Source organism: Tympanuchus pallidicinctus, unplaced genomic scaffold (assembly GCF_026119805.1).
Source record: "Tympanuchus pallidicinctus isolate F22 unplaced genomic scaffold, pur_lepc_1.0 scaffold31, whole genome shotgun sequence".
NCBI lineage: Eukaryota > Metazoa > Chordata > Aves > Galliformes > Phasianidae > Tympanuchus > Tympanuchus pallidicinctus.
Window position 1 is genome coordinate 7,236,814 of NW_026294749.1, and position 26,424 is coordinate 7,263,237.

The 26,424-nt window shown below is 41.3% G+C and overlaps 1 protein-coding gene across 8 annotated transcripts in view; it reads left to right on the forward strand.

Annotated features, from left to right (window-relative positions):
• Positions 1 to 26,424, forward strand: part of PHACTR1 (phosphatase and actin regulator 1) — a 287,644-nt gene that overhangs the window by 6,140 nt on the left and 255,080 nt on the right. For 6 of the 8 annotated variants that reach the window (XM_052697782.1, XM_052697784.1, XM_052697783.1 and 3 more), the window contains 3 exons: positions 6,916 to 7,062; positions 8,135 to 8,281; positions 20,814 to 20,918. In XM_052697782.1, coding sequence (XP_052553742.1) covers positions 6,916 to 7,062; positions 8,135 to 8,281; positions 20,814 to 20,918 — 399 coding nt within the window. The remainder of the gene's footprint in view (positions 1 to 6,915; positions 7,063 to 8,134; positions 8,282 to 20,813; positions 20,919 to 26,424) is intronic. The other 2 variants (XM_052697786.1, XM_052697789.1) reach the window with 1 other exon arrangement.

The following is a 26,424-nucleotide window of genomic DNA, read 5'->3' on the forward strand; positions in this document are numbered from 1 at the left end:
TAGGGCTTTAATATTTGAAAAATATTTTTCCCTTTGAAAATACTGGTCACTTTGGAATGTCAGTGTGTTTTAAATACAAATTTACCACTGCCTGGAGAAGGATTCAGCTCACTTGCCCCTTAGGCATTCTCAGTGAAGGTGTGGACACTTAACTAGTTACCTGGCAGGTGTCAGCAGAGAGCAGCGATCATTTTGAAAGCAAGGTTCACCTAATCGTAGACATCTTCCATAGGATAATATAAATCACGACTAATGCTCTGCACCAATTTAAGAAGCCTAAGCAGTGAACTCAAGACAAGTATGCTGGCGGTATTTGTTTGCATGGAGAGATCCCATGTTAACAGGCAAGAAAACACCCAATTCTGGAAAGGGAGCAACTAGAATATGTCAAGTTGTAATGAAGCCACACACCACAACCCAAAAGGACAGGCTGGACATCGTGGTCAGGATGCTGTTCTGGGCTGTGAGTCCACCTCTTCTCTACAGACCGACTCTCTGTTCCTCTCTGCTCTCAGGCAACTTTTAACTCAATCACAAAATAATTTCTAATTTCTCCCAGACCTGCACGTCCACTTTTCCAGCCTTATCTCCTTTTACCCAGCAGGGGGCACGAAACTTAAGATTAACTGAACTTAAAATTGATTGAACGTTTCCAGGATGCTCCTACAGACGTCGAAGTTGTTTGCCTGTCCATTTGGCAGGATACACTGCTCATACTTCAGTAACTGAGCAAAACTCTCTTGAAGGCTTATCTTAAACTATCTTTGAATCTATAAATTATTTATAGATCCACTCGCATGAGATACGCTCAAACTGGTTGCAACATTCCTGCAAGCTACTTGATGAATGTGAGGAGTAATTTAAAAAATGCAAAGTAGAATAATATGGAAATAAGGAACAACGTAGAATATTGGGCAAGTGGATAACAGAGAATAGGACAGCCAGATAACATATGCATTGGATGGTATAGACACGTAGGGAATGATTACTCAAGAGATTGCTTCAAGGAAATACTACTTTACTGTTTTTCAAAGTTTAATAAAATACTCCCAGTTCAAGTTTTAATTCTACATTCCCCGCTCCAACTCTGTTGCCACAATTTATTTATTTCCCCGTGCTTCACTTTTGCTCACTTATTTTAATTCATACAGCGCTGACTCATTCTTGACATTTGACTTTAATCACTGTTGACTACTTGGCGCTGCTTCCCTCCTGCTTTTGCATATTAAACGATGGCCAGTACTTCTCAAAAGTATTGCTGCAGTATCTCCGAATCCTAGCCCACATCGATTCCACTGCAGATGTTTGTTGTGAAAAGTAGCATTTGGACACTCCACCTATCAATTTATTTTTGTTTATTACCCATTGGAAAGATCAATATCTCTTTAGAATTATGACATTTTTCAGGTCTTATTAACGTGATGTCATTTGTTCCCAGAATAATGAGATTAATGACGGCACATTACTAATGGCAAATGAACATTGCTGATGTAATCAATTCCCATGCCTTTAAATTCCAGGAAGTAAACAATCAACATCTGCCTCGCCCTCATCCTTCTTAAATGTTTTTTCCCCTTCCCACATCTTCTGACATTATTTAGAAGTTAGGAACTGGTAACTGAGCACCGTGGTCTTGCACAGTCAGGTAGATTAGCCTCATCAATTCTATTAAAACAGTTCACCGTGTGTTGTAACTACACTTCAACTACTTTGTGGCTATTTATTTCAACATCCAGTCAGCCAAACTAAAGTTAGAAGAAATAAGAATCTTCTAATTCTCAGTGGCATATCTAAATAGAACTAGAATGCAGCAGAAAATTTTAGAAAACTTCCGCATTCCTCACAGTTGAAAAAGTTTGTTTCTGAATGCTAAATGTATTTTGTTCTATTAAAAAATAATTTAAAATAACAAAACATCTGCTTGCCCCATTTCATAATCATCTAGCTGTTTCCCTTCCATTCCTTTTCTTTCTCAATGCTTCCCCTTCCCCTTCGCCTTCCCCTTCCCTTTCCCCTTCATTACCTTACTCTTCCCTACCCTTCTCAATTTGTTTTTTAATACAGATATTCTAAAGCCTATGTCTCTGGATGCAAAGGCAGAAGTAAAAGCACATTTCCTCTAAAATGTACAAAAAAATGCTAGTTAGGTATAGAAACATTTACCCAAACATCACAAGCCAGCATAACACACTTGTGCACAGATTGGATGCCTTTTTGCCCTATGTACTACTGCTTGCAACTGTGAATCTAAGAACTTTCAGGTTATCAGTGTCCATCAGACTGATGTCAAAGATCTCATTAGCTTCATTTAGAGAGATGCAGCAATCTGTGTGCACATACTTCTGTGTTTACCTGGGAGACATGAGCCTATACATCATTCTTCATAAATTACAAGTCATGTCCTCTCCAGTGCTTGCACACACGTTCTACTGTTTTCCTTTCCTGACAGTCATACCCCATTTCACATCTCCAATACTTTAAAAGTTCTTCTTTACCACTTAAATTTAAAACAAGTCAAAAGTGAAGTGGCACTAAATCAGCCCACAAGATTTTCTGGTAAACATTCATTTGGACCCATTGTTTGACTGTCTTTAAAGAAGAATTTTCACAGTCTAGTATTTTTTCTAGCACAGATGCATCATATTCTAGATGCATCAAAACCTACGTGAACTAATGATTTCAGTTCATCTAGCCAAAATCACATCTGTGTGATACTATGGTGAGCCCTTTCCACAAAAGGAGGAAAACTGAGAGGAGAGGGTGCTGGGCAGAATACAGGAAATGAAATAAGATTCTCACACCATTATCTAATGAAAATAACTAGCAAGAAAGACTCCTACTGTTAGCAACAGCAGCACAGCAATTAAAATGTTTTCAAAGGTATTCTACAAATGTGGTCAAAATTTGCCCTAAAAAATGAATTTTTTCCTCCAAAACATCTTAAGGATTGCTGTCGTAAAATCAAAATCCCCTTACAGTTATTTCCATGTCATCTGTGATTACACACATCAGAAACATTGGCCTTTCCATTTCAGTCTAGCCATCTCCAGCAGAAACGTTTTAGCACTTCACTTGTAGTGGGATCAAAATTAAGGATTTTGTTTGCAATTCACATGCAAGAATTAGTGATGCAAATTAGACTTTGTAGATAAAGACACTTAAACCAAAAATGACCAGAGTATTTGAGTCACCACTAAGACATGCTAACATTTCAGTCAAAGTTAATTGGCAAAAGTGGATGGGGAAATTTAGATGAATATTTCACATTTTCTTTGACTCATTTTAGGAGAACGATTTCACCTCTGAAAGCTTTTCTAAAGAAGTGAGTCTTTAAAAAATCAATTATTATAGCTCTCCAAGACATAAAGCTAGACTTTTGGCAAAAAAATATTAATGCTAATACTTATATTTACATTAAAGTATGTGAAAATTTATTTTCATGGGAAAAAATGGAAAACACAAAACTTCTTTGCAAACCATCCCTCGTGTTTTCAGTGATTTCAGTTTTCAAAAATAGGACCTCCTCTCAATGTAACGACACAAATTGAAATCACATGTTTCAAGTGCCTCTGAAATTGCACTATAATCCTTCATGCATTTCTCATTCCCCTCTTCCTGACACATGCTTGTGTCACATTTCAATAACACGCAGTATTGTCAAAAAAACAAATATGAGATGATATATAATCAATTCTAGCATGTCATTACATATGTTACTCAATTTCTTAAGTGTTTTTCTTCCATAAGAAACCGTTTTTGTTCCCTTTCTAACAAATATCAGATATGATGCTGGCAAAATGTGCTGATTCCTGTTATATCAGGAACAATTCAAGCAGAACAAAAGAATTTAGCCAAAATGACTGCTCTGTGTTCTGCATCAAGGTAAAATTATTTTAAAGGGGCTTCTGGATGCTGGTCTCAAATCCATTTGCAGTATAAAATGGCCCCTCAACAGTTATCAGAACGTCATTCCCATACTCCAAGACCTTCAAGGGGATAGTTCCTAATTCTCATGTAGGGTGATACCCTAAAGACACTGAGCTCATTTGTGGACAGTATCTGAAGCTAGAGACACTGGCTGATTGTAGGCAATGGACATGTGGTCACATGGGAGAAATGTTGTCAGCTTTACCAAAAAATATATGGCAAGTCATTTTCATAATATGGAGTGCAATGAATTACAGTAAGGAAAAGAGCAGGCACAGCTGTACTCATGACATACATGCATATTCAGTGCCACTGAATGGATATTTGAATGTCTTCAACCATGTCTCCCACTTCTGTGATTGGGTAAGAATCAATCTTAGGCTTCTGTTGCAAAAATATTTACTCCAAATTAATTCCCTCTAAAATGTTCATATGCTTATTTAAAATTTCAAGTCATTCTTGAAAACTCCTGTTGGTGATATGCATAAATGGGAGATAATCATGGTTGTTAAAATAATATGTAATGATCAATCCAGGAAACGTTTTCCTGCATCCACCTACCTCTAATCAAAATGAATACATGCTAGACCCCAATATTTTGACCTCCAAAATAAAAATGACTTATAAATGACTTTAGGAAAGTCCACTCTTATCTTCTGTTTACAAGAAATGTGTATGTAATTTGGTATTTGGTGGGGTCTTTTTTCTAAATGGTCTCCTGTGCTGTCATCCATTCACCCCTGAAATGCATGGATGCCTTTTCTCTCACTTTAACTATAGCTAAAGCATGCCAGGTTTGAATGACTATTTTTTTACATGGTTCTTTTATGAGATGGTTTTTACAATTCTGACTTCATATACTGATAAATCTTCCTTAAGTGTAAATTTGATGATGCCATAGACAAAATTCTCCCTTGCAGAATTTTTCCATTCTCTTTTATCTTCATTACTGTACACCCCTGTTACAACTGAGTAATAGTTTACAGTCTAGTAGCAGTGTTTACTTTAGCTTAATCTAAATAGCTGGCCCCATTAAATCAATTTCAACTCTTGCCCTTTGCTTTTACTTCAGATTCAAATGTTGTGTTAGAAAGGATCAAAAACTTGAAAGGAATCTATTTAAAACCAGAAAACAGATAAGTTAGAGCAGAAATAACTACTACATCCAGCAGCACAGATTTGCATGTTTGGTAAACTATGTAACTCTGCAAATTGGAAAATAGAGCATGACAGCTTTTGTTAAATCACACTAATTGCATGCTATCATTCCTAGCACCTAAGTCAGGTTTTAGGCATCAGAAGGCTTCTAATTGACAGGTATTATTTGGAACTCTCAAAAAGAAAAAGAAAAAAAACATTAAAGAAAGAATCACGGTTACCAGGCTGCAGAGTTTGCACTTAGTCACCATCAGCTCTCCATCCCCAGCAGGAAAATAGAGCTCATTATTAGCTCATTATTAGTGCAGTAGCTTACAAAAGCCCTGAGATATGGGCTTGAAAAAGGCGATGGCCAAACAGCAAGAAATACCCAGGCTTTAGACAAGGGCAGGGCACAGTGGTATGCCAGGTGTGATTTGAGAGCATGTGTGTGTGCATGGCAGACCAGAATCAAACCCTCTGAAGCCTACCTTGAAGTCATAATAAAAGGACAGCATTTGAGGGTGTGAAACTCTCAAGCCCTAGATTTTTTTTGCACCTTCTTATTGAAGAGAGAGCAATCTCTTGCAGAGTCCCACAGTAATGTTAATAATCCCACATGAAAGGCAAGGAAGGGGTTTCAAGCAGAAATTCTCTTCCCAGCTCCGTATGAGGTAAAGGGAAAAACAGCATACTGGCAAAGTACTTGTGCATGGCACTCACGCTTTCAGTGATCAGACAGATCCAATCTAGCATTTGTGATAACCTCTATCTACTCACAGAGCCGAGGTGGATATATTTATAGGGGCTCTTCTGTTTGTGATTTGTAATTTATAGGCACGACACCAAATGCGCTCAACAGACACTCATAATTACATTTTACATCAAAAACACCGACATTAGAGGGACATCATTAAGGCTGTAAGGTCAAGTGCTGAATACTTATGCAATGCCAGAATGAAGGTTGCCTCTGCAACATTAATTCAGTTTTCTAATCCATACATATTATGGTTCAATTTGGAATTGTATGATGACGCAGTAATTTTTATACTATCCTACACTTGCTTCATCAGTGGGCAGTACTCACATAATGAACTAATATTAAATATTTTGCTTTCTCCTCCCTTAAGGCATGGCAACAAGCAATTTAAAGCCCATACAGAAGATAGAAATATTCATTTCCTCCTGGGCTTTTCACTGGTGCTTCACCAAAGTATATGAATACTTTACAAACATTAATGAATTTATATTTTCAGAAAATCCCTCATTAAAAAAACTGATGATTCCACATTTCACAATTAAGACACTAAGACACGGAGTGATTAAGAACAAAAACTAGCTGTCAATTTGAGCGCACAAATTAAGACACCAAGAAACTGAATTTGGGATTAGTTTTTATACGTATCATCTCATGCACTCCAGGGCACAGAATCCACCAAGTCCTGCAAACTAAGTGAACACTTGGCAACTCCCATTACTTAGGCATCACGGTCTGAAAAACAATATTCAGAGAAGGAGGCACTGCAGCTATGGACAAGTTGTGAAGAATGGTTTCGGTGGCCAAATTAGTAACTGTGAACAGGCAGTGTGTGTCAGAAACAGAGTTATTAGCTGTGTCTTTGAGGTGCAGAGAGCTGCAATCTTTCCTCATCTTGGCATCATCTGAATCAGCCCTTAAGTTCTGCAGCACGTGAGACAGGGACTTCACACCCTACTTCTACTACATGCTGCAGATTCTAATTTCCATTGAACAATTTTATTTCTCTTCTCTTTTTTTTTTTTTTCCCCTCCCATTCTTTGTCCCCATTTCTATTTTTCCTGCTATTGTCTTCATTCATTCTTTCTTATCAGCTCGTCGGGCAACTCTGCTCACTGTGCCCACACTGATGTCAGCATCTTCTGAGGAAGACATAGACCGGAGACCCATCAGAAGACTCCGCTCTAAGAGTGACACTCCATACTTAGAAGAAGCTAGAATTTGCTTCAACCTTGACACAGGTGAGAGCACCTTAAATAAGCACCCCCTTGCTCACCAGTTGCATGGTGGTTCACCAGAGATCCTGGGATGTCACATGTGTTCTGCTGCATGCCCCTACGTATTTATGAATACGGATCCTTTTAGAATCTTATTGCAAGTGCTGACCAGTGATTTTGTCCCTGTTTGCTGGGGCAAGGCAGTAACACCAGAGCAAACCGAATAGGTTTGCAAACACGATATATTTACACCTTATCCACTGCAGTCACCGAGAAACCTAAAAGTTCTCGTAAACTTTTACAAAGGCATTAAGTCCTAATGGCAAACTTTGGCTTAAGCTGACATTACAACCACAGTAAGAACATCCAGCGTGCTCCAAAACCTCTGCAGGTTTAATAGGCAAAAGAACTAAGCGTTGAACCTGCAGGAATGAGCAAGAAAGGCATCCCCAAAACTCCGTGGATGCCTGCAGTCACTGGGCACCTGCTGGCGTTCCTTTGGTGCTGAGCTTGACCAGAGCAAAGGACTCTGAGACGGTGCCAAATTAACGACCTTAAGTGACCGCCTTCTCGTTAATCAATCGAATCTCCCCAACACGTGCCAAAGCGACTCGTACACACAGGTGCTGGCCACAGGCTCCTGTCGTTGGCCCTTCTAAACGCGTGGCCGCGGTTTACTTCATCCTCATCCCCATCCCCAGAGCGGCTCGGGGAGCCCGGGGCAGGCCGCAGCCCCGCTATGGGGGCACCTGGCCCAGGTCGTGGGAGGCGGGGGTAAGTGGTAGAAGCGGGGGCCTCCGAGGGCCGCCTCAGCCGTGCCCTCTGCCGGGCGGGGCGGGCGGCGCCGGGCGCCCCGGGGCGGGAGGGGCAGCGGGCAGGGCCGGCGCTCCCGTCCGCGGATCCTTGACGGGTTTTCCCTCTCTCCCTCCCTCCGCTCCTTTCTCCCTTTCCCTCTCTCCCTTCCCCGTCCTCGCCTCGCCTCCCCTCCCCCCCCATCCCCCCCCCCCGCCTCTTTCCCTCCGTCCCTCCCGCCCGCCCCCGCCGCCCCCTCCTCTGCCCGGCCGCCCCGCGCCGTTCCGCCGCTCGCCCTCGCCAGCTCGCCGGGCCACGCTGCTCACCGTGCCCACATTAATGGCGGCATCATCCGAAGAGGACATCGACCGCAGACCCATCCGCCGCGTCCGCTCCAAAAGCGACACTCCGTACCTCGCCGAGGCCCGCATCTCCTTCAACCTCGAGGCAGGTGAGAGACGGCCCGGTGCGGGCTGGGGACGGGGAGCGGGGTTCAGCCGAGCACCCCGGGGCCGCCGCCGGGCCCCGCTTCGCACCTTCGGGGCCCGCCGGCTGCAGCCCGGCCTCCCCCGGGGCCTGCGTTTGGCCCCCGGCCCGCTGCCCGCGTGCTGCCCGGCCCGCCCGCCCCTCGACTCCCACGCGGCCCCGCTGTCCCCTCATGCTGGGGTTGGCCCCGCGAAGTGCCGGAGCGGCCGTCCCCGCCTTGCCCACCTGCTCTCCTGAAATCTGCCATTGTCTCGCCGTTGCCTTTCGTGGCTCTCAGAGTTGTGCGCGCTCCACCGCTTGCTGGTCTACCTCTGGCTCCCCAAATTCGCTTCCTCCTTCCCGCTTCCCTACTTGTATGCTTTAGAACTAGCCTCCCTGCTCAGCCTCTTGCTCCACTACCTCTGCCCCTTCCTCGCAGTCACCTCAGAGCACCTTGGGTTTTGGCTGTCCCACCAGCTCATATTGTACACGGTGCTTGTCCCAGGTGCTAGGCCCTACTGTTTCCCTCCTCCGACCTTTTCATCCCTTATGGGCTGTGTCAACAGTAAACTGCACCCGAACTGATTTGTTCTCTGACACAAAGAAAAAAGAAAGTACTTTCTGTTGGCTTTCTGTACCGCACTGAACTTCCCGTATGTCAGGGTGTGAGGGAGGATTGGGAAGTCCTGCTGCTGCCTTGTGTCCCAGCAGCAGATGGAACAGCCCCCTGTGAGGTGTGCTTTGGTGCAGCTCCCTCTTTCAGCTCAGCCTGTCAGCTCCTTAAGAGGGGCAAAGAGCCACCATGGTGTTGCTTCTTTCCATGCTGCAGGCTCCCTGTGCCTCCTCCCCCTTTCGGCTTGCTGAAAGTTGGAGATGACAGAAAAGAGATGTGTTTTCTTCTCCATTGGGTGATGGAGGGGATTCCCCTCCCCCTCCTGTCATCCTTGTTGTAATTACACCCTTGGTAATGGGTAATGTGTGGTTTGGTTGTACCATTGGCAGAACAGTTGGCTGCGTTGTGCAGCGGGTCATTATTTCTCTCTGATGGTGACTTCTTAAAGACAGACCAAGCTGTGGTAAGTTGGTGACATTTCAGGGCACAGACTGGAGTACAGTGTCAGAAACCAGGTCTTAGGTCTAGGGAACGAGGATTGAAAACACAAAGAGCAATGCTGTGTGTAAGGTGTAAATTGTGCGAGGCTGCATGTGTTTATTGGACTGCTGAAATACTCCTGTGTTGGTTTGCGCTGTCACAGGTAATAATACTATGTCATGTAGTTATAAATAGATAAACCAGTTAAGAGCAAGACTCCTTCAGGTCACCTGGTGCCTCACATCTCTATGCTGAGCCAGGCGTGCTGTCTTTACTACAAGTCCCCAAGGGCTGTCAAGTCCCTAGGTGCCTCTTTTCTACAATCCACTGGAAAATGTGATGATTACTTTTAGCTTCTTTCTGTTCCTCTGCTTTCCTCTCCTCACTTGAATTTGCATCTTTACTTTAAGAGGTGGAATTCCTTTAAAAGAAATTATTAAAAGTAGTGTTGGTTTATCAGGAAATACACATGAAAAGTGTGCTAAGCAGTGCAAGCGTGCGTTTTCATTAATCCATCTGGCAGTGAGTAGTTTATAGCTTAAAGGAAAAAAAAAATTTGCTTAGCAACCAGATTGAATGAGTGAGCCAAAGTAAGCAAAACGTGCCAGCGGTGCCCACTTCATTTCTGAGCTTTTGGATTTACTCCCCTGGTTCTGCAGAGAGCACGAGCCGCGCACCCTGAATGCAGGGACTCTGTATCCCAAGGAAACAGCTGCTGGGCATCTTGTTGAGCCACTTTCTCGTGATCTTGCTGCGCGATGTGGGTTTGGATGTAGGGTGGCAGCCTGACTCCGGGCCGTCCTGGAGCTCTCGCCGGGTTCTTTGCGGCCGCGGCGGAACACGTGTCTGGGAGCTGTCCGCCGCCCGCGGTGCTGAAGCGGCTCCGCGGCGGGGAGGAGGCGGCGCCCGCCGTGTCCGCTCTCCCGTGGGTTACCTGGCGGTGCGCACCCAACTACGTGTGCTCCCGTGCTTGTGCAGGGGAAGAGAGTGGAAAGGAAGCGATGCTTTGTTCTCAGTCTGAACGAAAGTAACGTGACACGTGGGGCACAGGAAATAACCTCTGCCTTATGTGCTGATCACTTGTTTTCCACGTAATGCATTCCATATCTGTGGCTGCTGCTCAACCACTGCTTACAGAGGTATTTTTTTTCCTACAGCTGCTACACATCGGGTCGCATTGTCCAGTCATTGTCTTTCAGGACATGGTCAGGGCTGGGATGCAGTATGCAGCTGCTTTCCTATATTGGAACTTAAAATCTCCCTTTATTAATGAAACATAAGCAGAATAAGTGAATACTACCCTTCTCCACTCTTAATTACAACCACTGGTTAAGAACTAGCAGGTTTTTATCTACTTCTGCTGCAAGTTATAATTATACCATTACTGTTGTTATCTATATTGTTGAACAACTGAGAGATTGCATACAGAGTCAATTTGGGGAAAGCATAGATTTGGTCGGCACTGTACAAAAAAACTGATTAGCAATGCAAATTTTGTCTGCCCTTCTCTTCAGAACGTATTTACAGTTTTGTTTTGATTGTCCAAAATATCCTAGCTTATTTTGCTCATTTCTAAATATTGCTCAATTAACTCGCAATTATCACCTAGCATGAGTTAAAAATGCTGTTCAATTATTTGTCCCCAGTATATATTTTTGCTGGTCTTCCCAATCCGTTTAAAATACAAAGCTGTTTTCCAAACTCAGGGTTATTTTCCTTACTACTATACATATGCAAATCCTATTAATCTGAGTTATGTGCTCATATCAAGAGGATAATGTTTCCCAAAGGATTTAGATTACCTCTTCTGCTAAAATTAATGTGGCTGCATAACATAATAAAAATACAGACAGATACAAATTCTTTTTCCATATTTGATAATGAATCAGTCCACATTCAAAAATGATTTTTTTAATTTTCTGAAAGACTTCCTCCATTGCCACAGTAGAGGAATGTGAAATGCTCTCTTGCTTTTGAGTGGCCATCTTTTGTTTTCTTTATTTTGTTTAGCAGTCTGGCATGGCTCCATCTCTTAACGTGAAGCTTTGGCTTTTATTCCACATCTTCCTAACATCAATTTTCAATTTTTCTTTCTAACCTTCTTATCCAGGCACCTATAAACTAATCCCAAATTGCTTCTGAAAACTTGAGCCTCCATCTGTGACAACTGTTCAATGGCATCATCTCTCTCCTGAGACTGTTGCATCTGAGTAGCTAATGTGTTTTTAGAGGCTTTGACCTATTTCTATTCCTCTTGTTGAGAAATATTCTAGGTTTACAGTGGCAGTGCATGGTAGGCAACTTTCAAGTTTTATAAATTAGCAGAGAGAGTGAGTGATAAGGAAGTAGACCACTTATAACTCTCACTAAATGATCCAATATATGTGTTTTTCTTCTGCCATCCCCTTTATATCGTATCTGTGGGCTGCAGGGGACAGTGCTACCTTGAGTGGATCTGACTAAGTTTTCTTCTGTATACAGACAGATGCTTTTTTCCTGGCTGAAAAGTAAGATTTGTACTGCAATCCATTGCAGTGCTGATTTTAGAGAGAGATTTCTTGTTAAGGGAGCAAGAAGCCATCTTTACCCTATCTGTCTTCCCAAGATAATTCAGGGAGGTCACCAAGTGTCAGTCTTCGCTTAAACAAGGTTGGTTGTCTGCTTAGAATTTAACTGGGAATGTAAACTTGGGGAGAAAGAAAGCCAGTGTGCCGTGGTGATGGTATAAGGGAAGAATGACTGCAGTAGCTGTACAAGGGGTCAGCCAAGAGGGTTCCTTAAGAAGGAACATATTGTACAACAAGGAGAGGGGAGCTCTTGAATTTTAACATCCCCCCCACGTTAGACTCAAAAGCATGGGCCAGTGATGCAACTGAATGGAAACCCAAGGTCAGAGGGATGCAGGGGTTGGGATTTGCACAGGTAAGCAGGGAATGAGGTACTGAAAGAACAGGCTAGCAGAGGTCTTGCAGGCAGTGCCAGCTCCAGAGCCTACAGGCTCAGTCCGTCCTGAGGCACAGCACACGTTTCAGGTGCACTGAAGTCTCTCGGAGATCTCACCCAATGTCTGGATCCTCAAGTAATCCAAGTCATTTATAGATTTCAGCCAGGGATCTGAGCAGACTGTAGAAATAAATGTCTCTGCTTCCCTTCAGCGATAAAAACTCGGTTCCATCTCTTTGTATGGAGTCACACATTCTCCTGGGATGTGTTCTGGGAAAGCAAAGCTGAGAGGAAAGGGACTGAGTAGCTCTGCACAGTTTTGCCATGCATAGGGAAGAAAGATTCTTGCATCTAGAAAGGCAAGCAAGCTCAGTGCTGTTTAAAGCTGTGATGATTAACTCATTTTGGGGGAAAAAAACAACTCCAAACAGCAACATCAGCCTGTGTTAGTGCTGCTGCAAGGAGAATTAATTCACAGGGTGTAAAGGGGGAGGAGGATCCTGGCAGAAACAGCTGAATGGCTAAGACTAATGTTAGTGAGCTGGGAAATGTTTGTAGTTGGTTGTTTCTGTGATGCGTGGCTGGTGTGAGAGAGCCTGAACACAAAGAACCTGAGAGAGCAGTTGAGGGTTTCAGACACAAGAACTTCCCCAGTCTGAGCTGGGCACAAAGTTCAAATAAAAATTTCTTGCATTTCTACCATCCTGGCACTTTTGGCAGTCTTCTGGGGCTGTAGTGCTTCTTACAGCCTTTGTGGTAGGCTGCCTCACTGTTATTATTTGTACTGCTGCATTCATTCCATCATACAGCTTTAGAGCTGTACTGAGTACTTCTCAGAGGGCAAAATAATGCACAATTTTCCTTTCTAATAGAATGATAATGTCATGCATCTTAGCCTCATCTGTTGATTTATCTGTAATATAGTACATTTTTCTTCAGTGAGCAAGGAGCAGGTTGTATTTTATTAAACATTTATAGAGCTCACTGAGATGGGTAAAGTCTAAGAAAGTGAAAACAAAATTAAGTGACTTAGCTCGATTTTCTGCAGGAATCTCCACCCCATCTATTTCTGTTTTCTTTTTTTTTTCCCTAAAACTCAACATTTTACTTAAAAAATCTGTTTCTCAGTTTGCCTCTGGTCACCCTTATGTATGATTTAGTACACTAACACAATTGTCTCTCTAGTCATGTTAAATGGTTTTTGAGTTGTGTTTTTTTTGTTTCTGTTTATCCAGTGTATGTTTGTGTCTACCTATAATAAAGTATTCTGTGTGGTCTAATGATTGGAACAACTAGGATCTTAGGCTACTTTGAATTTATGGGATTAGGAATTATACTTAAGGGGTAATGTGAAGTGTATATTTGTGTTTTTAAAAATACTTCCAAATTATGGTGGGCTTATGATTTCAGATAGGAAAGATTGGGCTCAGGAGAACAGGGAAGATAAATGCAGTAGTAGGTTTTGTAATGTGTGTGGGATGTTTTATTTCTTTCTGGAGAAAGATTGGTAAAAATACGTGCTTGGAAAAATTCCACCTTCTTTCTCTGTTCTAATCACTCCTTCAGATTATTGTCATGGAGATTCTTTTGTACTTAGGAAGTTGTTTCACTGATTTTTGACAAAGCATTTCTGAATACCTGTATGAAAGGGTTTGAACAGCTGGTCTGTTCTGTAATCAGGCTTTATGTTACCGAAATTCACATCTGCACTTTATTTTGATTGAATTATGACCATTAGCCTCCAAGCTGCTTATGTTGCAGCACAACTAGAGACCAAATCTGTACCCATCCCTTATTTTGCCGAATCCATAAAGAGTGCACAACAGTGAAAGCAAGGCTTCAAGACACACTCCACAAATCATACAACAAGAATAAGCCATTTGAGACAGACGTCCCTTTCCAGGACTAGATGAAGTTGCTGAAAATGCCTCAGGATCAGTGCTGTATGTGTCAGGCAAAAGTTGTGTTTTGAGAGACCATAACTACAACTGAGCTTCTTCACTCTTGTACTTGGCTTTGGAGGCAGCCAACACTGGTGCAGTCTCCAGCACTGACATAGCTGTGGAATAATTGTGGCAGGAGATAGAAGGAAGGTGCAGGTTTTCTTCTGGGGCAAGATACGCAGATCTGATGCATTTAACAACTGTCAGCATTAGATATGATTGTAAGGCTGCTGTAGTGCTGTGTTGGTAACCCAGTTCTTCTTGAAAATCAGTATCATAGAACTCACTGGAGTAAGACATTCACTTTATAATTGCCTTTTGCTTGCTAAAGTTGTTGGGTTAATGTAGTCTAGTTTGTTCCTGCAAGATGAGAGACTGCAAAATCTTTTATTCTTTCTTATTTCATCAGGAAATGTAGTTTTTGTAGTGGAGTTAGGACTTTAAGGAAAACACGTTTTCTAAAACTTTAGATATAATTGTCAGAACCAGCAATCCGAACTCTGAAATATTAGCATTACAATCTAGTGAAAAGAAAAGGCCTAATTCCCAGTAACAGGTATAATTAGCTCTAATGCTTAATTACTCTGAGTCAACTAATTGGTTTCATTGGGACTACTGACAGTAATGCTCACAGCTAGACGTGTAAGTAATAATGCCATCAGAATTCGTGTTAAAGTTTCTAAGATTTTGCAGTATGACAGAAGTCGTTGGTGCAGAGAGAATGTCCTGAACTGCTTTCAGATAATACGAAGTTTCAATGCTAATGAAATCTTACATTACTAACAGTTGCTTCTTGTGCTTCAGACCATGGTATGAGTGTGGAATATTGTACTTGTCTGCGTTTGTTCTTTCTTGCTGGTGAACAGTTGGAATGGTGCATCTCCTAAGGTGCAAGAAGCGTCCATTGCAACATTTTAATTATATTAGTTTGTTTTACATGGTAATACAACTTGTTAATAAGGCCATCTCAAATTTTTCTCTTCATTCAGAATGTTTTTAAGATAAAACTGTTTGTAGCTCACCATTTATAACCCTGCAATTCTATTGATTTTGCTCAGAGTGCTTTGATGGTCTTATTTTATATTGATGTGCTGAGGCCCTACGTGGCTGTCTTCCCTAGGTGTCGTTATAGAATTGATTGTAGAATTGATGTTATTGAATATTTGAAAGAAAGTAATTATTGCCATTACTGCAGGCTTTGTAAAATGGTGTCATGAGAACTTTCATTCCTTGTTCCTTAAATTTAACCTGTAAGAAGCAAAATGAAGGTGATGCCCAAAGACAAATTTTATTGAGTAGCAAATACAGCAAGAAAATAGGGAAGCAAAATTGGGAGATAACATGAGTGTTTCTTCAACACTCCAGACTGTCTGTGGTTTCATGCTGGTTATGAGGTACATAAGGGATGGGAAGTATCTGACAAGTGTTTTCATGTTGCCATACCGTATGGACACATGCCATTTTAGCTATGATGGGTAATGACTGCAGCGCGTTTCAGCTAACCAGAATATCCATGCATAATTTATAGCACAATATGATTTTTATGATTAGTGCTAACAGTACTTGGACAGACATATATCTGCTTAATAGTTTATAAGCAAATTAAATAGCTGATATATTATTGAAGTGGAAGAGAAATTTTCATCAAGGCTAAATCTACTTCTTTATAAGAGTGTTGGAAATAGCAAGTGCCTGTTGCAAGCTTCATGCCCCTCACTGGGCAGGATCTGTTTTTTTCAGTGTGTGACTCTTGTCTGCCTGTATGTCCTTTCTGTCTTGTGGGGAAAAAAGATGTGTTAGCAGTGGTGAGAAATCTACTGATGGATATAAGAATAGCTTTCCACGTGCTCTGTTTCAGGTTTGAAAGTATGTGAGTATGAAGGCTTTGTTGCATGCTCTGTGCTCTACTGACCCATTGTGAAGAGGTCCCATGTCATGCCCTCAGCTTCTGTGTCCTCTATTTCTCTGCCATCTTTTTCATTTGTGTGTGTTTGTCAGGGCTGCATGGGCTGGCAGCAGCATCATGTGAGTCTGCAGTTTCTTGAAGTCTGTGCTGAGTTGCCATATCTGCATTGGGCTTTAAGTGGTCACTCTGTGTTCTTAGGATCTCTGATAAAGAGCCATATAATCTATCAGGTGCTTCCCTGATTATTGGCAAGTCAGTAATTCCTTAGAGCAATTGTTCCTGCTCTGTGCTTTGTGAGTGCTCTTTGGTTCATTGTAGACAAAGGGGGCTTATTGAAAATACTGACATGAAGAGCTACAAATAAACTGAATTAAGCTGCTTGTAAGTAGTCGCTGATTAAAGAAATGTGGCGTGTTCAGGCATTCATGAAGAATTTAATTTGTCTTATCACTGTCTCATCAGCACCTATTTCTTATGGCTTACGCTACACGTAAAGGCTCTTTGTAGATCACTGAAGTGATTAACTTTTCAGAAAACTTTTATAGCTTGTTTCAGAGTTATCACAATTATGTAGTAGGTTGAAAGGGCTAAAAATAAGTAGAAAACAATTGACTGTTTTAATTTTCTCTGTGTGGAAGCGTGGCAGAATCTTGGAACGTTTCAAAAATAATATAAAAATGAGATGGGATTAACAAATAACCTCTAAAATAGTCACATATGATTGAGAGGCAAAAAAAGAAATTAGGAAGGACTGAATTGTAATTCAGTCTTATCTCAAAGCTCTGATGAACAAACCATTCTATAGAATGAATTTGATAAGGTTGCTACAAATGATATTTTTAGGAACAAATTAATTTATTAATGATGCCTATTTTTTTTAAACAGAAAACAACATAGGCATCAGTTAATAACCTTGGGGTCAGACCTTGAAAGCTTTTCCCTCTGGAAGCAGTGCATCTAACAGCTCTGACAGTGCTAAGGAGACCCAAAGGGAGAGCAACAGAACCGTTTGGTCGGGAAATATCATTACATAAATGGAATTTAGCTTTTTGTTAACATGTTTTATGGCATAATAGTAGGAAACAAGGGGAAAGAGTCACCAAGATTAAGGTGAAAGAGGGCATGGGATGTCAGTAAGAATTGGCAAGGCTAAACTTAGCTGCTGCCTGTTAATGCTGTCTGAGGCAGCAGAAGCATGTTCTTAGCAGGTGCCCCCAAAGCGGCCCCAGATGTACCTATAGATATGTGTCAGCAGCCTCAGGAGGGCACGGGGACCATCTGCCACCAGTGTAAAAGGCTTATAGAGGGCAGTGGAAGGATCGCTCTGGCAGCAAGGTATTTGCTCTTGCAATTACCCACGTCAGTCACAGGAAGACAGGTCAGAGGCTGTGTTAGCTGCTTCCTCCTTAGAGGTGTTTCAGGTTATGTTTCTGTACCTGTAGCCAACTGCAATATTAAGTAGTAGCGCTTAATGCTGAGAGGGAGCTGAATGCAGGACCTGTTTGCTTGTCTTTTCAGAGATGCATTCTGCTTTTAAACTCCTTTCTTCCCTCTGTCTGCTAAAGTGAAAAGACTTACCAGCTGTATCAGTATAGTGAATAAAGAGATACTTAGCTTTCATTAAGGCTCATCAGAGAAAGAATAAGATTTCTGTCAGCAAGATATAAAGGCATATACCAAGGCAGTAGGTGTGGTAACAGGATTAGCCATAGTAAAATCCATCATTCAGAACATCCGAAGTCCCATGTAACTTTTTGCTGCTATACTGGAACATATGTGATCTTCGTTGTTCACTTGTTTGAAACTGATGGATTAGGTTTATGCATGCAGCAGAACTGTTTGTGCCATAGCCATTACTGTACGTGCAGCTTCCTTTGTTGAATGGGATGAAAGGCTTGCCTTTGGGAACTTGGTGTTTCATGTACTTTAGAATTTTGTATTGAATCTGAGGTAGAGGTTTAAAGTGCTTTAAGCAAGGAAATATAGGCTGAATCTCCAAGAAGTGTTCTTGGTAGCTTAGATCTTCTCTCATGTCTTGGTTTAGCTAGTGGTGAAATCTTAGGAGACCCAGGGTTGTACATAAAGATGTCCCTCATCTCTTTGTTTTACTGGTGGGAAAGAATATTGCTATTATGATTGCTCTTGCTTACAGCGTGACCTCTTAAGTAACGTGCCATTCAGTGAAAACAAGAACATACCTGTTGTCCTTACTCGGTCTTCAAGTGTGCCAGAAGTCGTCCCCAGCCAGTGTGCATGTCCTTTCCATGAGGCAGAGCCTCAGAACACCTAGAAACCATGCAGACAGAAAGAGTGAGAGTGGTGGTGAACGTGTACTGTGTGTTTCTCTAGTCACTAGGAACTAAGTGAGCTCAGTAGTTTTGCTTACTTTTTCCCTCTCCAAATTTTGGAAGGGATGAGTACATTTTTTCTGGGAAGCCTTCATATGCACGGAGAAAGGGAAGAAAGGGCAAAGTGAACGTAGTCATTAAGATATGTTTCCTTCCCTGAAAAGAAGAGTGGACAGAGGAAAGATGTTTCTTTGTGCTAGAATTGAATGTGTTGGGATTTTTTTGTTGTTTGGTGTATTTTTCCTCTACTTATTGGGTTTTATTTTTGATACAGAGGATTGTATTTTTGTTATTTAGCATCTCTTAAATAGCTTCTATAAGTCTGTATACAGAGTATTATATCTGAGTCAAAGATACTTTTTCTTGCTAGATCTTTTGTATCTTGTGGCACAAATGTGCAGGTATTTATGTACCTTCATAAAAGGCTTTTATTCTCCTCTATAAACTAAAACCTGAGTGCCAACCACTTGCAGCTGACAAAGTCCTCTGATGATATTTTCTGTTTCCCTTGGCAATCTCCGGCCTTAATTCTGTGTAGGAGAGTGGATGCTGTTCCCAAACTATGCACCCACCCTTCTGAAAACTTCATTGTAGTCATCCTTCTTTTGAGATTGAAGAAATAGCAGTTATTTGTAACAGAGCTTCTCTGTATTTTTCTCCATATTGGCTAAGGATGTGACGATAAAAGCCAGTGCAAGTTCTTTTTCAACTCTTTATCTACTGACTGTACAATACCCTGAAACCACTTTGGCCTCAGAGCTACGGTCTACATCTTGTGCAAAGAAAGTTATCTCATTGCAATATCCTGTCATTACACTTGCATGATTTGCCCAGTGAGGGTTATGGTGATAGGTTTGTATGCATGTGCTCCTCACCTTAGCAACTTTTTCTGGCAGCTTCAAAAATTAAGTAAAAGCAATGCTTTTTCACTCTGCTTTCTCCTCCCTTTCCTCCCAGGAAAAGGATACCAAAAAGGGGCAAACAGACTTATTTTTTAATGCAATTTTAAGTAGTTTGTGGGGCTTGAAAACAAAAGAAAATTCTGAAGAGCTCATCATACTGCTTTCCTATGTGTTTAAATTATACTTGTATCCATAGGCCCTTTTATACAGTACAGTGCCAGGTTCCCAGTGGATACTAAACAGTTACCTGAAGCTCTGGTTACCTTTTACACTGCAGGAGTCTCCCAGAACAGCCTTTAAAGGGTTGCAGAGTAATTAAAGTTCACTGGTACAACAGTAACTAGATGGCTGTATTCAATTCCCCTCCCTAAAGGGTATAATTGCAAGATATTTGAAATGCCTTTTGAGGAAGATAGTGAAAAATGTCTTAGAGGAGCTTCAGTGTGATGATCGTTGTGATTAGCGCTTAAATTCGCTGCAGTGTGAGCTTGTGTTACATAGATAACACAGTTCTGGATAAATCACTGTTAGCACAGCCTTCTTCAAATAGATACAAATTCTGTTACAGTTCTGTTACGGTAATCAGCCATGGAAAAGAAGGAAATGCTCTACCATGGTTAAGCTGTTTCTTAGCCCTCTCCTGGTTTGTCCTATTACAACTGTGAAAGGAGCTACTTTAGGAAAGCACTGATGTGTCTTGGTTCATCATTAACAGACATCAGAAGAATGCTCCCCAATCTGTCTTTAAAAGGCAAATCAACATGCTAGGGCCTTGTGTTTTCCCTTCTTGCACCCTCATTTTCACTTGGGCCTAAGGAAGCATTCCTGTTTAAGGTGAAAGAGAGAATGTCCACATCAGTGCTGAGAGGTGTAAAGCCAATCTGATGGATGAAAATCGTGTTGTGAAACAAAGAGCCATTGAAGCTGATTGTTACTTAGCTTGAAATGGGCTACTGGAGAAGGGAGTTACAGCTCTTTAATGATGTTTTTCTTTCTCAAGTACTGCTGTTTTTCTTGTTTGGATAGCCATCAAAATGCAATCATTTAATAAAGAAACATCCTTGCAGCTGTTATATTCTGTGTTGCCTTCAGACTGAGATAGTTCCCTGGGTGCTGTGTTTGCATAGATCAGCCTCCTGGAAACCAGAGCCACAGACGTGTGTCTGATGTGCACCTTAGTGCATGGTAGTGGTGTGCCTGGGACACGTGTACAGCTTTAGGAAGGCAGGAGTGTTCCCCAGATCCCTAATCACAGCACACCGTTAATGTTTGCTTAGTCTCTTCCCCCTCACTTGGGCTGCTGGCTCATACAGCCTCTGAATATCTCCATGGCTTACAGTTGTCAGATGTGCCAGGTTTCTTCTTGTTTCTGCCCAAAAACAGCTTCTCTGCGGGGAAGGAATCCAAGTCTGCAAAACGTTTGCCAGGGATCTCCAGATGTGAAGCAAGCCCATCTGAGCAATAGACTCAGCCTGCCTCTGGACATTTGTAAGTCTGTGCACTTTTCTGTATGTTCAAAGAGCTTCTCCACAGAGCATGCATGGTGGTCAATTAGACACATTCTAGAAATGTATATATTTCTGTCCAAGAAAAACTATATAGCAGGAGATGCTACCTGCCATAGCCTTACTGCTGTTCTCAGGATGCCCTATGGAAAGTAATTTGTGGCTGACCTCACAGTGCTTGCGCTACAAGTAGACTTTTCTGAGCCAGTGAGGACACTGGTATGCTGTATATATTGTGTTGGTACACTTGTACAACAGCAAGGAGAAAAAACTGTATTTCTCATCCCATAAGTCCTAGCAGAGAAGTATTAATTAACTATATTGAAATATTAATAGACACTGCTGAGTTAGCTGGAATCTCTGCAGTTAATACAAAGTAATGGATGCACTGAATTGGAGCAGCAGTTCATCAGATCTGAGCTTTTGCTCTCTGTAGTGTCAAAAGAATAGACAAATCAGAGGTACGTGACTGCTGCAGTTCTTCAGTCATTGGCTATGCTCATCAGAAAGCCAGAGAAATAATGGGCAAAGTTTACAGAAGTCATATAAATGCTTTTATTTTGGTCATTTGGGTGCAGAGTGATTCTTTCAATGTTGACTCATCTTCAGAGCATTGAGTCTTCTGCATTTGAGGAGAGGAATGAGAAATAGATTCAACGGTTAGCAGGTGGGTGCATTTCATTAGGCAAATCAAGAGCCTGGAAGTTTTGAACAGGATTTTGATTCTTCTAGAGCTGTCTTGCCAGGCACTGACAGCAGTGATGGAGGTTGATTTCACTGGTTCTGTATTTTTCAGAATAATGTGATGCACATGATATCCAAAGAATCAGTGAGCGCCCAGCAAAAAGCATATCAGAAATACATGCAAAGCTAATGAGTCGTTTTCCTGATAAAGGATGTGTTACTTCAATCAGAGCTTGCTACCCAGTACTGAGAAACTTTGTTCAGCCCTAGTGTGATGGAGAATTTACTTTGGTGTGTGGACTTCGAAAATCCTATGAAAAAGCCCAGTCTACTCCCTAATTCAGCATTGCTTTTCAGTGGCTGACCTGCATGTAGTTTTATTAATTGCATGCTTTTCTTGTAGCTTGCTTATGTCTTGGGGTTCTCAACATGATCGCTGTTGGTCTGTTTGGCAGAATCTGAGAGAAAAGCAAGAGAAAATACGACAGTCTTGACTTGTTCACATCCATTTCTTGTCTTTTTGATGCCACAGATCTGAACTGGAATGGCTACTGGGACATGGAGTTTGCTGGTAGAAGGATATGAAGGGATGGGAAAGGAATCTTACCCAAATGGCTATGTCCTTGAAGGGTCTGATGAACAAACCGAGGCTATAAAATACAGACTATGTTCTGTTTTTAGCCTCTTCTATGTTCAAACCAGACTTTCAAGGTGTTTGAGTTCCAAAATTAATTTAATACAATAAAATAGTGGAGGTCAGAATTCCTGCAGGTTTTCTTTAAAGTGCTAATGACTGTCAGATGATGCATTATCTGGCAGTTAACAGGGCAGCAGGAGGCCTAGTAGTAGCATCTTAAATGCCAAGAAATAGAAAAGCCAAATATTCTGCACTCTGGAAAAAGATGAAGGTGAAACTGGAGTGCCCTCATTTGCTTTCTTACTTAGGAACTCCTTCTGACAGAATGAAAGACTAAAGTTAGTGGTGCAGTGCAAAGCATGAGATGATACTGCATCTGAAGTAAGACAGATGTGCAACTTAAGTAACTACTGGTAATTAATAATTAAAATTTGTAAAACAACATTGTGAAAGTAGAAGCTAAGAAGAAAAAGAATAATGTGCTGCTGCAGTGGTATTCATAGAACTTATTTTCTAAAGTCTCTACACAGTACAATAACTAAAAGAAAAAGATCATGTGTTATTATCAGATTTGCTATTGACAGTTACCTTGACTTAACACAACAGGAACATTTAAATATGAGTAATAATAATCACAAAACCAAAAAAGATGATGGAGCGGAAAGAAGAAGGATACCTGTAACTCGGATCTGGGATTATACAGAGCTTTTTGCTGCTTGTTTCACTGCAAGGAGGCATTTTTATCTTGATGCTGCACAGGCTGCTTTGTTACATGAATCATCATGAAACTGGTAATTCTGAGAGTTGGAGGCTTTATGCCAAGTGTGAAGGTGACAGGTTTTGAGTAGCAGCTACTTGCTCAAGCAGCCCTGCTCCTTGCAGTGGGACTGCACTTGTGAGCAGGGGTTGCAGAACTGACACGCTGCTGCTGGGGGATCAGGAGGGCAAGAGAGAAAGGCAGCACGCCTCCCAGGGCATTTCCATCTCTGCTATGTGAGATGGGAAGAGCTGCATTCTCTGTGCAGTCAGTCTGGACCCCGCTGAGCAGTCCTCCTGCTGGGACGTGTAGGTAGGTGCCTACACCAAGAGGCATTAAGGTCATGTTTCTCAGTACCAGCCATGCTCTGCTCATGTGTCAGGGAAGAAATCTGCCCTCCGGGGCTTCCCTGCTGTGCTGCCATTCTGTGCCGCTGCCTTGTGGATCCAGCCCTTGAAGACAACAATGTTTGTCCCTCAGTATTTCTCTGCTTGAAAAGTGTCAGTGCTTCCTTTTCAGATTAGGTCTGTGTCGGTGAAAAGGAAATCCTCTGAGTTAAGCTATTATAAACCCAGCAAGAAGATGTAAATAATATAAGCCTTCTTGCTAAAATTATTTAATTTTTTCCCCTCTCTGCCTTGCTGGTCTGTAGGCAAGATTTTTAGTACAGGAGATGTTCATTGGATTTTGTTGGGCTTTTGCTGAGTGATCCAAACTCAGGGCTAGCATTGCATTGGTTGTGCTTGCCACTGAAGGAGGATGAAGGTCACACGTTCTGCAACCTGGAGGAAATGCTGCTCGATGCGTATCAGAAAACGCTGAGGCTCCACAGACTTTGGCATCAGCAGGATCCTTCTCTGGCTTTCTTCTACATCCAGCTCTTAAGGAGTCCCAAGGGAGTTGTTTTTCCTCTAAGCAAGTAGAATAACTAAAAGTCCGGTAAGCGATCTTTATGAGCACCATTTAAATTCTCCAGATGGCATTTGAACACCTCATCTCTGGCCAGGCCCTGTACTGTTCTTCATACTTGTTAGATCTCAGTGCATATGCAGTTGCATGTTCTGCCACCTTTCATCTCCTTTGCCTGGAGACTAACGCATGAAAACTGAAGTCACGAAGGCAAGAATGGCCAGTCTCAGCCATTCAGATGCTGTTCTGCTGGAAGAGGTCACTTAGTACTGGAATAACCTCTTGATTCAATTTTACCACTGAAATCGGTGTTCTTTTAAAGAGCCTCAGTGTGCTTACATAGATGTAGGTTTTGATCGTACCATAATCAGTAATGAGAAGGTAAAATTGAAGTTTCAAATCAATTTTGTCTTGTGTCTGTCCATCCTTGCATCCTTGTAGTTTATTAATTTCATGCTTTTATTTTGATGCTGATTCATATGATACCTAGGAAATTAGTACTCGACCAGTCAAAAGAAACACAGACACAATCTCTTTAAATTTGGGATTTTAGTCTGCTGTTCTGCTGTACAAGTTTATACTATGTGAAAAAGACATCCATTCATACGTATACATATGTATATCATCATTCATACGCATTCATACGTGAAAAAGACACTCATTCATACATCCAACAGGCAATCTGTGATCCTAATTGTGAAAGACCTTTTCTAGCCTTAATTGTAGTACTTACGAGAGCATCACTGAGACATGCCTGCTACGTTGCTCAGGCTGTTTAGGGATTCTTCCTAATGCCCATGCTAGACAAGGCTCACTGACAGCTTGCCACATTTCAGAATGGTTGAGCCTCATGTAGGAAATGGGGCTTCAGTTACTCTTGTGGAGGGTTTTCCTCCCTTATTGTTATTGTGGTTTGTTGGTCTTTTTAGCATGTTTTTACTTGGAGTGCCATAAGGACTTGGCCTTCGAGGAAATTCTTTTGATTTCTGCATGTCTGTTTCTGGAAATTGGTACTAAAGCCAGGTGCCTTCTGTTTCATAACTTCAATTGCGTAGAATTAATCAGGCCTCAATTTAGAATGAATTGCAATGGAACAGAGCATCATTTTTGGAGACCTATTGTGGAGATATGAAGGGGAAACGTTCTTCCCTTTTTGAAACTTCTTTTTTTATAAAAGGAATTCTTTTATTGGTAGGTTATCAAATGCAAACAGTTGAGGTACCACCAGCTGTTGTAGATGTAGCACATCCAGTATTAAGGAATGCCTCTGTGGCCATTCAATGAATAAGAAACCAGTCATATAGTCAGTGTGATTGAACGTTTGTGGTAATGTGTATTACTGATAATTTGTACTGACAGTACACTCTGAAAATATCAGTGTGAATATTTTGTGATAAAACTTTCCATGTGACAAACTCTAAATTTGCTGTAGTTGTTTAAAAATGGATGTGATGTCCTCATGTGGCTTCCTGAAGCATTCTGCTATGTTATGAGCCAGTCACCTAAAGAAAAAACAGATGCATCTCTTTTGAAATGAATGGTTGGGTGCCTTAGATAAATGTATATTTCTTTATTTTTACTTTTTCACACTTCTCAGACCTCTAAGGATAGCTTTGGGTCACTTCCTGTTTTTTTCTTAATGTAGAAGATTACAAACTACAGGGATCTTCTGGGCATTCCTCACTTCCATCCTTTCTGATGAATTTTATTGTTCAGTTTTCAAGGCAATTCAGTCTGTAGATAATCCTAACTTTGTTCACAGGCTGATGAAAGGAAAAGAGATAATGAAAATATTCCCTAGGTATCCTTTGCCCTTGTTGCCAAATCTTACTCTGTTTTCTAAGTTACCAGTGACACTGCTTGTAGCTCTGGTTCATTATTCTGAATTTCAGCTGAGATGCTTTTGCTGACCCTTCCACAGATGCATGTTAGTTTACTGTTGTCCTGTTTTTAAGAAACATTTCTATTTCAGAGAGGTTTCAAGTGAGCCATTCCATATTATCCTTGCTCTCATTTGTTCAGTACTCACTTTTTTTCTTTTAGAAGAGTTTCTATTCTTTATTTGACCAATTAACTGGAGTGTTCTTTCCCTGTTGTCTTTGTTCTTCTCCAGTTACTGGGTAGTGATGAATGCAATTGCATGTCTTATACCTTTTCAGTAAAGCAACTCATCGTATTTCCTAGGAGTTTCTTTGTTTGGTTACTGGAAATCTCAAAAAAAAAAAAAAAAAGAGCAAATGGCTCAACAAGAAATCAGTCAGTCTAGCAAACAAAAAGCCCCACTCTCACCGCATAGAACATCACCACCCTTTCAATTTCATTATTTTCCTGTGGAAGCTCAGATGAAGAGGACTCAGTTGTCTTCTTCACATTCTATGCAGATGTTTCCAATGTTTACCCTGTTATTTTAATTGCTACAAATCAGTTCTTCTTTAATCTCCTTATATTAAATTGGTTCCCTTTTTTATTTGTGAGAACACATTTAAATCAGTTTCTTTTCTT